The 12,309-nt window shown below is 39.1% G+C and overlaps 1 protein-coding gene across 2 annotated transcripts in view; it reads right to left on the bottom strand.

The window, feature by feature from the left end:
* VAV3 (vav guanine nucleotide exchange factor 3) overlaps positions 1-12,309 on the bottom strand; it is a gene marked incomplete at its 5' end in the record, with an annotated part of 388,846 nt that overhangs the window by 134,790 nt on the left and 241,747 nt on the right. For both annotated transcript variants that reach the window (XM_082646938.1, XM_082646939.1), the window contains 2 exons: positions 9,006-9,106; positions 9,412-9,513. In XM_082646938.1, the coding sequence (XP_082503064.1) occupies positions 9,006-9,106; positions 9,412-9,513 (203 nt within the window). The remainder of the gene's footprint in view (positions 1-9,005; positions 9,107-9,411; positions 9,514-12,309) is intronic.

Genomic DNA, 12,309 nt, shown 5'->3' with positions numbered 1-12,309 from the left:
TTGGCTGGGAAAATAGAATAACAACCTCTTCTGATGAAGTATTCTATGGAAAAGTTGCTCTGATTTTGAAGTCTACAACACCATCCTTCATTTCCTCTTGATATATGCCCCAAACTACACTGGTGGGCACTTGGATCTCTAAAAACTCTTTGTGCGTCACAGCGCTGCATCAGGACTAGAATAATAAGGGCTGATGATTGTCAAATTTAGTTTGGCTGAATTCTGACCAAATAGAAAGCTTGCGGGTTGAGATCTGATGAAAAGGTCTCTCTCTCTTTTCTGTCTCTTTTTCTCCTGGGAACTTCCTTAGGATAGTAATTCAATTCTTCAAGTTTCCAAAAGTTTTTAATCCTCGACTTGTCTCTACCCTGCAGCCGATTTTTCAGGCTCCTATTGATCAAACTATAAAATGTTCTTACCCTTTCAAGAACCTTTCTAGGTGGTGACTCACAGGCCCTCAAGGTATTTACACCTTGCGTTCTTTCATCATGTCCCAACTGGTTCAATGTACTTCAGAGAAGTGCTGTTACTGAGGTGCTTGGAGTCTGAGCAGAACTCTATCTTCAACGCTGGCATAGGGTCAGTAGGCATATTTGTGTAAGACAAATGATTTTCACTGAGACTTTAGACTCATATCATATCATTAATTAATTAATTTTTTTTTTTTTGCGGTATGCGGGCCTCTCACTGCTGTGGCCTCTCCCGCTGCGGAGCACAGGTTCCGGACGCGCAGGCTCAGCGGCCATGGCTCACGGGCCTAGCCGCTCCGCGGCATGTGGGATCTTCCCGGACCGGGGCACGAACCTGTGTCCCCTGCATCGGCAGGCGGACTCTCAACCACTGTGCCACCAGGGAAGCCCTCATTAATTTTTATACATAAACTTCAGTCCTATTATATTTGTTTTCCAATACAAGCGACTCTCGATGCATACATTATCACACAATCTGCTTTGTCTCTTGTCTGAAGTTCTATTTCTTAAGACTAAACAAATTGATGCCCCTTCAGATCATTTGTCTTAAAAGGGGCCACAGAAAAGTAATTACCAGGAAAGCTTTTGAAGGTTTTTTGTCATCATGGCTAATATGCTATTTTTATGAAACATTAAAACTAAAAGACAGTTGGGCTGATCAAGTTTTGGAGGAAGTTGCACAATGCTGTGTTCACCACTCAGATCTACAGCAATATTTTGGAGGAAAAAAAAAACAAAAAACTAATACTTGGAAAGAGGCTGTGATTTCAAATCTTTTCAGGAGCTCTAACAGGAATTCAACCATATAATAGTTTTCAGTTCACTTTAATAATTATTAATATATCATTAAACTGACCCAAATAATTAAATGGAAGGAATAATAACTACCCTTGTGTAAAAAATTGTCTTGATGAGTTAAAAAAGATAACTAATTTATATAAAAGGCTTTAAATAATGTTAAATAGAACCAAAGTTATTTTTTGGTTATGAAATCAATGATCAAGCTTCAGTTTATGTAAAAGTCATGAGATAAAATGCCTAATGGTAGAAGGATGAAATAAAATTATATTCTAAAAGTTCATCTCTTATGATAAAATACTGCAATACTATTTATAAAAGAGCCATTTCAGATGCCAATTTGGGGTGCAGGTCCTAGATAACAATCTTGCAGGTTTAAACCATTAGGATACCAAGGCAACTTCCTTCCAATTAGGAGTGGCTGCAGCACCTAGGAGCAGCAGCTGGCCTAGATAAAAGAGCGATTAAACAGATAAGTAAATGGGGATCTGCTTCTATTAAATATTAGAGCAGCTGAGCAGCTGAGCTGCTCCCACGAAAGGAAAAGATGCAATAAACCGAAGTCATCTGCTCCAGCAATATTTCCCTTCCAATGTTACTTTCTTTGTTTAAAATGAGAGGATGCAAAGCAAGCTATAATATTGATCGTCAAGGTAAGAAGGGGCCAAGAGGAGTTTAGCCACATATTACAGCAGGGAAAAACCACAAATGCCCCCAAAGGTTATAGTCTAGGACTAGACCTTCATGGTGGTGTACTGGGAGAAAGAAATGCCACTCTAGAATTATATTATCTTTGCAGTGACTGGCTGAGAAAGTGTCACATAATGGAGTTCATAACTATGCATTATTAAGGTTGGAAAGTTTTGGCAGCACACTTCAGAGTCCGTGTACATGTTGATCGCTGAGGTTGCCATGGGGAATGTGAAGAAGTCAACTCAAGTTTAGCAAAAAAGAGAGTGGAATTGCCTGCTCTTTATATCCATGCAAATCCTCAAATGTTAAGACATAAACTAATCACCAAACCTTCAAGTTTGTGTCCAAGTTGCATAGTTTGTCTTATAAATATATATATAAAAAAATCTTAAAGGACCTTTTATAACACTTGAAATGTACTTGAGTTAATAATCTGTCAGAGTCAAATATTAATAAGAATGAATTTCTTCATTCAGAAATGAACTGCATTTTTACCAAGTAATTATTATTTTGAGGATGCATGAAGACTAGACAAATTTCAGGGATACAGATCATGAAATATAAAAGGTTTCTGAACCCAGGGGAGACAACATCCAAAGAAGATGTAACTTCCACAAAAAAGAAGAGCTATTTCAAATGCTTAATGGTTAGTATTTTTACCACATTCAACACTATCAAGGATTGTATTTGGGTTGAAATATTCCTATTTAGGAAAAAGGAGTAACAACTTGAGATTAAGCACCTTGACTTTGGACTTGGTACTAAGGGATAGATACAAAAGATGAGAAACACATTCCCTACAGTGAAGGAGCATATACTCTGCAAGAGGAAATAAAAAGTGGCAGATGGAATTCCTTGGTGGTCCAGTGGTTAGGACACCTCACTTTCACTGCTGAGGGTCCGGGTTTGATCACTGGTCAGGGAACTAAGATCCCACAAGCCATGCAGCATGGCCAAAAAAATAAAATAAAATAAAATGTTACAAACTTCCATTAAAACAAAAAAAAGGTGATTAGAGAATGCTTATTCACAGTGCAAAACTCTTAAAAAAATAAAATAAAATAAAAAAGTGGCAGAGACAGTAGTGTTCCCCAAACAGTCCATGGGTTCCATTACTTGTCCAGCTCCCCTTATATAATTAAGTTGAGGCCATGTGACTAGTTTTAACCAATGAACTTCTGATGTTAGAAAATGTATTTGCTCACTTCCAGTCCATAGGTCTTAAGAGCAGCAAGCCCAGGAGCCATGTGTTGAATTCATAGTCACAAGATGGAACTAGCTTGGATCCCCAAGCCATTACTTAGAAGGGAAGAACCCAAAGCAAACAGGGCATGTGTGAAAATTAAACTTGTATGTGTTAAAGCCACTGGGGTTTTGGGTTTTTTAGTTACCACAACACAGCCTAACCTTGGCAAAGACATAAAACCTACACACAAACTAATCAGAGAACAATTTAATTCAGATGACTACTGGGTGGACAGGATAAGGTTAAATGATTGACGAAGAGCTTGGAGAGGAAGTAAAAGAAGGGTAGATATTGGAACTGTAGGGAGAAAAGGGAGCATATTTCAGGGAGGAGAAACACTAAGAGCCATGCAAGAATTCTAAAAATGGGACTGAATGGAAAGGGAGTAGATTTCTCCAGAAATAGAGGCATTTTTGTCATTAGGTGTTCCATGAGCCAGTTCATTTTCTTGCTACTTATTAACCTAACCCAAGTGTCCCTTGTCAAGGGCCTGATGATCAATGCTCAGGGCATGAACCTTAACTTGAATAAATACTAGAAAGGAATGCAAAGGTCTACTCAGTTTTCTATCTTTCGTTCTTAAAGTATCAGCCAGGGATTCAGATCAGGTTTTTATTCCACTTATCCCACAACCACTCGAGCTCTAGTCTCTACAAGGGTAGAACCAGAAACTGTCCAATCCCCCACAGCCTCCTGCTTCTGCTTCTAAGACTACAGTGATTTTCAGGACCCAGAAATCCTGGTACACCACAGTTCTACTCATTACTCTATTTGTCGGTCTGTCCACTCACTCATCTATCCATCATGGCTTCCCAGAGGTCAGAACATCAGTTCAGCATGATTCTTATCAGTGAGAGGCTCACCATCTAATTGAAGTTTGAACATTATTCTGTGAGGAATGGAAGTTATAGTGAACAAATAAGTGACACATCAGACTTGATTTTAATAAAGATCGTGTTGCAAATTGCACAGTGGAAGTAAAATTAACAGCAGGGAGTTTGTAGCTGTCCAAACAAGAGACAATGAGCTTTTGTTTAATCTATAGCAATACCATATCAGTGGATATGGTATCTCTCTCCTAGGGAGACTTAGGAGGAGAACTAAGAAGAATAGGTAAGTGAATGAAGATAAAGGAGGCCGGTAAGTCAAGGCTGACACCCAGGTTTGAGTGAGTGTAGGAATGGTAGACCTTTAACTAAGACAAGGAAGAGGAGGAAGTTGGTGGTGATGACTAATGAGGTTGGTTTTACATATGTGAAATTTGAGGTCACTGCAGGACACCTGCGAATGGATACATGAGAAGAAAATGGAAATTTGGAATCCAAAGTTCAGGAGAAAAACCTTAAGTGGAAGTGGAGTCTTATCTATCTGGGTTACAGGTTATAGCTAATGCCCGAAAAATTAATCAGACATACAAAGGATGACCTGGGGGATGTGGTGGATGGTTAATTGTGCCAGATGATCAAGAAAGGTCAGGTAGGGTAAGGCCTGCAATGTGATGACCAGTAGAAATGACAATTACAAGGTGGAGTGGAAGATTCTTTAGCCTTCATTTAGCTCCTGGGTTACTGTGTCATTTTGTACAACTAGTACCTCTTTGCCAACTGACTGCTCCCTTATCTATAAACCTGTCCAATGTTGAATGAAAATGCTCCACTTTTTGGAACTGTCTTCCACCCCAACTATCCAACGTTTATAACTACTTAGCCATTCCTGGTAGCCGTGGCTTTCTGGACCACAAGTGGACTTTTGACTCACACTGAGCCAACTGGAATCTCTTTTTGTCTGTTGAGAATATAGACTGTGTTAACCAACGAAGCCATAAAGCTCTGTAAAGGTGGGGTCAGTCATCTCAAATCACCGATGATTTCATTTTGTGGGGGAACCTGGATTCTATACAAATTTAAGTTTGCCTTAAACCAGTATTATTCACTTGCTTTAAATTTGGCTGTTGGGATGATTTTCCCCAAAGTCAAGTTCTCTCTCAAGTTCTCTCCTGCATACAAAAGTCCCATTCAAGTAAACTATATCTCTAGCCTCTGATATATCATGTCCTTCCTCCTGCCCTCCTTCCTTACACCCGTTTTTCTCTAGTCATATCACTCATGGAAAGTTACCTTGCTGAACTCCTGCAAGAAATTACTCTTGGATGTTGAAATAAAGAACTGTGCAAAACTTAAACCAATATTGGGAATTGGGATTCTCTATAGGATAGGTAACAGCCCATAAAGTCTAGCTTGTCCATGTCCTCAAAATACTACCTATTTTATCACATTCATAACAGACCCACCAAGATGAAACTCACACTCTACGCATGATCACTACCTACATCAGAGCAGGAAGGGGTGATGTTGAGGAGAGGGTATCATGACTTCCAACTTTCAGAGAGTATCTTTTTGGAAGTGAGGGACAGAAGGCTACTGATAGAGCTGTAATGGAAGTTCCTCTTCGCTCTGAGGATAGATCCCTTTATTTCTAAGGGCTACCCATCAAATCTTAATCCAAAGGCAAAAAAGGGGAGCCTCCTTCATAACACTAATTAACTAACTACGAGCATTCAATGCTATCAGTCTCTTAAAAATCTTGAGCAGGAAAGGACAGAAAGAGGAGAGAGGATGAGAATGAGGACACAGCTGTGCAAAACATAAGGAGAATGGAGGACAACTAAGGATGCAAAGCAGAGAAAGAATCAAGAGAGCAAGGGAATTACGTTCAAAACTCCAAGAAGCAAATTTAGCCAGAGGTTTAAAACAACTATTTCTTGCTTTATAATGAATTAAATAAGAGTTTAGAGAACAATCCTACCTTTTGATGAATGAGTATAAGTAAGCATTATCTATAATCTGCAAAGCACTAACTGTTACTCTTATTTTCATACTCTTTCTGACTCAGTTTCCTCATCTTAAAATAAGAGGCCCTGGAGCTTAAGGTGTCTAAATTACTTCCAGCTATTAGACATTCCATGGGGAAAGGACAGGCATGGTCCCCAGAGATACCTGAATTTCTTGCAGCACATCCGAACATTTAAACCTAAAGACGTTTGGTAGTTACTAACTTAATTAAATTTGAAGTGTTTTTTGCTTTAAAAAAACCAAACAAACACAGATTAGAATTTCTCTCTCTTTCACAGAGAAAGCCAAGCACTTGATTATGTACTTGGGTTAGGTACTATGCATTCGACGCACCTGGCACGTATCATCACAGCTAGTTCACAGGACTGGTCGCCAACCCAGCGGTTAAGAACAAACTCAGGAGCTGGCTTGTCTGGATTTGAATTTTAGGTCTACTAATTAAGCAACTCAGACATGTTACTTATTTCTCTGTGCCTCAATTTCTCATCATTGTTAAGATAAAAATAGCAATAATACCAACTTTACAAAATTGTTCTAGGACTAAATGAGCTAACGGTGGTAAAGCACTTAGAGCAGTACCTGTTACTACAGATTTATTCAAAAAAACAAAACACTTTTGAAAGCTAGGTACTATTATTATCCCTAATTTATAAGGGCAGAACCTAAGCCTTTAAAAAGTTAAGTAACTGGGGGACTTCCCTGGTGGTCCAGTGGTTAAGACTCTGTGCTGCCAATGCAGGGGACACAGGTTCAATCTCTGGTCGGGCAACTAAGATCCCACATGCCATGCAGCACAGCCAAAAGATTGAAAGAAAAAAAAAGTTAAGTAACTGTGGACCAAAGTCACCCAGCTAGAAAATTGTGGAGCCTCATTCCAACCCGACCAAGACTCCAGAGCTGATAGGCTTTAATGCCTTCTCATGCTGTCTCCTTCCATAGAGCAACTCATGTACCAGAAGAAGACACTGAACCAATGACTCTGGAACAGACACTGGGAATATACCACTCTCGTATCTGGCTAGACCAGGAATTCCCAACTGTTTCCTACTGACTTGTGTGTAACGTAAAAATTTTAAGTCCTTTTAATGTCATTCTTGTCTATCACTTCAAAGTTTGGTGCTCACTAGTTTCTCTATACACATTTGCTCCACATCACAAAAACAACCAAAATGCAGATTAAAACCCATTCCTTTCAAAAACCGGCTTCTCATCATAACACCTTGGATGAAAATATTGAATTTTTATTGTGTCCAGGCACTTTGCTAGGCATAAACATTAATTCATATGATCCTCACAATAATCTTCTAAGTTCCATTTTTCAGATGAATAAATGAAATGTTTACATATTTTCCCCAAGCTCATGCAGCTAGCTAAGAGCAGAGCCAGATTTTCAATCATCTCTGCTTGACTCACAACCACTCTCCTACACTATTCCCTTTAGACTGAAAGAACCCTGCCAACTATGGGGTCACTTTATACTCCTCCGAGACTGAAACTCATAAGACAGGGCTATGGGGGTTTATAAAAATCCATCCACCTACTGTGAGCAAGTAACATGTTAATTGTCCTCAAAGAGATTAAAGGACAGAACACATAAAGATGGAACCACAGAAATTTAAGTGATAAATTGTTTCAGGTAGGCGATTAAATAATAATAATAATAATAAATATATGTAGTATTTCTTTTATATTTTATACCTTTGTAGATTGTTTCAGACCTTGAGAAGCATTAGTAGGTGCTAATCTTGTCTCCTTTACCTAACAGCCCTTGAGCAAGTTGCATAAGCACTGTGACCTCCATCAGAAACTGGGAAGGGCTCTTTTGAGGACTGAACGAGTCCCTCCAGGAAAGGCCCGGCAGAGGCCCAGGCAGGGCAGGCACAGTGCAGGTGCTCAACTAATGTCGGGCTCTCTCTCCTTGCACTGCCCATGCCTGGCATCGACAATGGCTCGTGGGGCCCTGAAAATACATCTACAGAAGGAGCCGAGTGAGAGGAATGTGCTGTGATCTCAGTCCTCTAATAGGATTCACACCTTTTGTACGATTGCCTATTTTCTGAACTCAGCTCTGAAATGAGCTATTATCCTCTGTTTCACTCTTCTTCGTATTATCCAAAATAATTCAATGTCCACCTTTCCCTTTGGGAAAATCAAAGGTTGACGTGGCTACCTTCTGAACTCAAGCTGTTAAAGATCCCTTTCTTCTTTTCAAAAAGTTTTACTGATTTTGAAAGGTCTTATTGATAAAACACAGAGCAACTCAGGGGAAAAGGACAAAGAGAAAGAAGAAGAAAGAGAAAGAATAAAGAGGCCAGAAAAGAAAGAGAAGGAAGAGAGCCCAAGAGGAGCAGACAGAGGCAAAAGGCTACTGAATGCATAATTGCCAACAGTTTTAGAAACTGGCTCAGGTCACAATCACGGAGCATTATTTTTAAAAACCAAGGGGAAAATATTTACACAAACTCCAAAGGATACGTGCTCTTTGTTAAATGCTGTAAAATGACAGTGTATTCAATTCATGAATTAGTCTGTGTAATGTTTACCCCTGGCAGCATTAGCATTTCGGAGATGAATATTTAAGAGAAAAAAAGGAGAAATTCAAAAACCAAAGACAGAATTAAAGAACCATTTTGTTTTGCTTTGTTTGTACACCTCCATTTGTGTGTTTTAGCTGTATCTGTACAGTGTTGTTAAAATTTAGGGGTTAGGGGTGAATGAAATGGGTGATATGGAACCTTCCAAGTCCCTCTTGAAGCCCTCAGCCTTCCAGGTATGTATAAAAGTCACAAGAATTTCCAACAATTTCCTAATTGTGCTCATAAACGATAGTTTCAAAAGGCGATGTGTTATAATAAACATATATTATGAGTAAATTAAGCCTTAATTGTGTTTAACAAGTTTTACGTTCTCATTAAAAGCAGAATCACAACAATAAACATGACTTACCAGCAGAATTAACTCTGCCGCAATTGTCTACTCTTCCCAAACATTCTTTGTGTGCTCTTGCACCACACTTAACACATAAATAGCCTTGATAAAATGTTCCCCTGCAAGGTAAAATTAGAGGGTGATAGGTTAAAAGGTGCGAAATTCTGCCTATAGGAAATCATTACTGCCAGAAAGCAAAACAAGAGAACACAGTGCTATGCAGTTCCCTTCAGCAGAGGGAGAGGACCTTCCTGGGTTCTGAAGGAACTGTCCAGGCACAAGGCCAAGGAAGGACCTGATGGATCCAAACTCGTAAGGCAATATCCCCACTTGAGAACATTTTGCTGGGACCTTAGCAAAGTCTGAAACATTTGGCAGTTATACCAGTTCCTTTAAACTGAAAACCAGGATCACACAAACTTACCTCAGGAGCATCTGGCAGACTTTGCAGGATGTAACCCGGTTGAAGGTGTGCATCTTGAACTCATGGAAATTGGAGTCTGCATAGTCTGGCCTTATGTTGGACCTATACAAAGGGAAAAAAGTAACATCCTCAAGAAAGTTTCACAACAAAACCGCAGTCTAATTCATCAACATTACATTGGGTAGAGAGGTGATTCAGTCAAATAGGCTATTAAATATGCAGTGTTTTCTAAGCCAAAGTATGCTTTGCTTTAAAATATGCACCAAAATCTGGTTGTGTCAGAACCAGCAACTTGTAGAGATTGAAGCAACCTAATCCTTCTCAGCATTGAGTGTTCCCAGGGAACTTTACAGAATGGCCATGTAGGTCAACCTGTCAGGATATTCACACTGTGTGATCATTTCTTTTCTCTAGCCACATCACTGAAACAGAAGCGAGCTGCAGGGGGCAGGAGGAAGGGGAAGAGGGTGTGCTGCATTTCCACAGGGTCCCTGTCCAAACAGGTATGTGGATTATGTAATGATCTGTAAAAGTGAATACAATTTTATAAAAAGTGTTGAAACAAAGCCTCAGTCTGATCATTAAAAACTTCCTCCTTAACAAACGGTCCACTTTCCTTGCAATCCAAAAACTAAGCAAAATTATTTTATCCTTTATATTATACACATATGCAAAAGAATACTAAGTATACTGCACAATGACATTCACTGTGTATTTACTCTGTGCCGATACTGTGATAAAAATATGATTTGTTCATTATATCTCACTTAACCTTCACACCAATCCTAACCGGTAGGCACTAATAATATCACTTGTTTACAAACAGGGAAACGGAGGCTTACATTAAAGTAAAGGAAATGGCAGAGCTGGGAACTCCAACCCAGGTCTGTGCTCTTAGCCACCAAAGCTATACTGCAAGGAGGAATTCAACAATATTCACCTTCATATAATTAGATTTTCGTGTCTAATAGGCATGTTGGAAACTGTTAAGTTTAGTCATTTCCAGAGGATTTTTTTATATTATTCTTAATTTGTCCATGTCACCAAAGAAAGCAGAAAAATTAGGAAAGGATAACTTAAAAACGAATACAGATCAGAGGTACACCTAGAAAGCGAAGATGATGTTCTCTGAGATGTTACAAGCAATTTGTGAGACTGTAGGAAAAGTTTGAGATACTGATGAGCTAGGATTTCCCCTTTTATAGAACACAGCAACTCTCAACCACATTGGCGTAATGAAGCATGACACAGGCGGGCGACCAGGCATCAATCTCTGAGGTACCAGGAGAAGCCTTATGAAAAAACATTCACAAAGGCAATTGGAGTAGCAGGCAGTGTTGCAGAAGTGTCAGCAAGGTCAGCCTTCCAATCCATCTGCTGAATATGAGCGAGCTCAAAATGAAATCAAATATTAGTGCCATCTGGGATTTCTCTGCTCTGTGCTTCTGGTGACCTCACTTTTTAGGAAAATGTTCCACTGCATGCTGAAAAGCACGGCCGTTTCCATAGAGGCATTTTTTTTGTCACTGATGAAGAAGTAGAGTTCTGCTGCAGGAAGGGAAAAGGTGGGAAAAGATAATGATCTAGAAACAAAACTCTCTTCACATTGTTTAGAAAACATTTGATTCTTGAGTCCATATAGCCAGACGGGAAGGGCCATTGTCCATTTCTCTCTGAGCGTCAAGGTGATAGTCATAGAAGAATTGTCAAATAGCAGCTTCGGTCCCGGGAACTTGAAGAATTCATCACCCTGGAGTTTTAGAATAAAAGTGGGTCTCCTTCAGGCAGGAACTCAAGTAAATAGATACCAAATAGGTAAGAATTTAATTAATCTTAGAAGTCTGCCTGGGATATAGGTAGAACACCTTTCTCCTAGGGTCAACTCAAGTTGTGTGTGTGTGTGTGTGTGTGTGTGTGTGTATCATCATTTGTATTTAACACTTTCACCAACTAACTAGGAATAAGCTGACTTTTCAGAAGACAAAAGCTGAGAGGAAGATGACACTAAGAGGTTAAAAAGAAAAATCTTATATAAAGACAAAAACTCAGAAAATATTGTTAACAGTAGTTGCCGTAAGTTAAGTGAGACTTGAAGTAGTAGGGTAGAATGATAGAAAGGAACTGTTGGAAGTTTTGTTTTTTTTTTAACTAAAACTGCATATTATTTTAAAAATTTTAAATCAAACATTAAAGAATAAAAGTTAACTCTATGACCCTGCAACTGCTATTGAGACATTATAGAATATAAAAGCATAGTTGAGGGCAGGAATCTGAAATTAGACCACCTGGGCTTAAATCCTAACTTGCAAATCACTAGCAGGGTGACCTTGGGCAGGTTAGTAAGTATAAAACAGGAATACTAATAAAATCAAACTTGTAAAGGAAGGTAATTTATATAAAGTGCTTAGGACTTTGCCTAGCCCAGAGTTGGTATTCAGTGAGTCTTGGCTCTAATTTATAAATTGCTGATTCCAAATCCACATTAATAATGATGTGATCAGGATCATGCTTTATGAGTGGTGAAGAGTCCCTTGATAGTCTTGGGAATTTCTAGAGGGTCCCCATTCTCCTGGGAATTTCATTGCAGGAAGGTTGTTGTATGTTCAGTGTCCTTGGGACCAGGAATCCATACATAATGATTTAAGCACAATAAGAAATGGGGTTACTCAGGAGAGGACACATATGCAAAAAGCCCAGGGAATTAGATGAAGTCATATGAAGCACCAACTAAAGAGAAGAGAGACATCAATACACATGGAGATGCAAAAGTCAAACACAGTAAGTTGGCTAGATGGGAAGAGCTAGAAAGGCAGGTTGAAGGAGAAGAGGATAAAGAAACATCAGGTTTATAGATTTGGTAACACAAGGACAAAAATGATCAAAAGTAGAGTTTATTGC

Source organism: Grampus griseus (genome assembly GCF_964374135.1).
Source record: "Grampus griseus genome assembly, chromosome: 1".
In the NCBI taxonomy this organism is placed as follows: Eukaryota; Metazoa; Chordata; class Mammalia; order Artiodactyla; family Delphinidae; genus Grampus; species Grampus griseus.
This window is presented reverse-complemented; position numbering and strand designations above follow the sequence as displayed.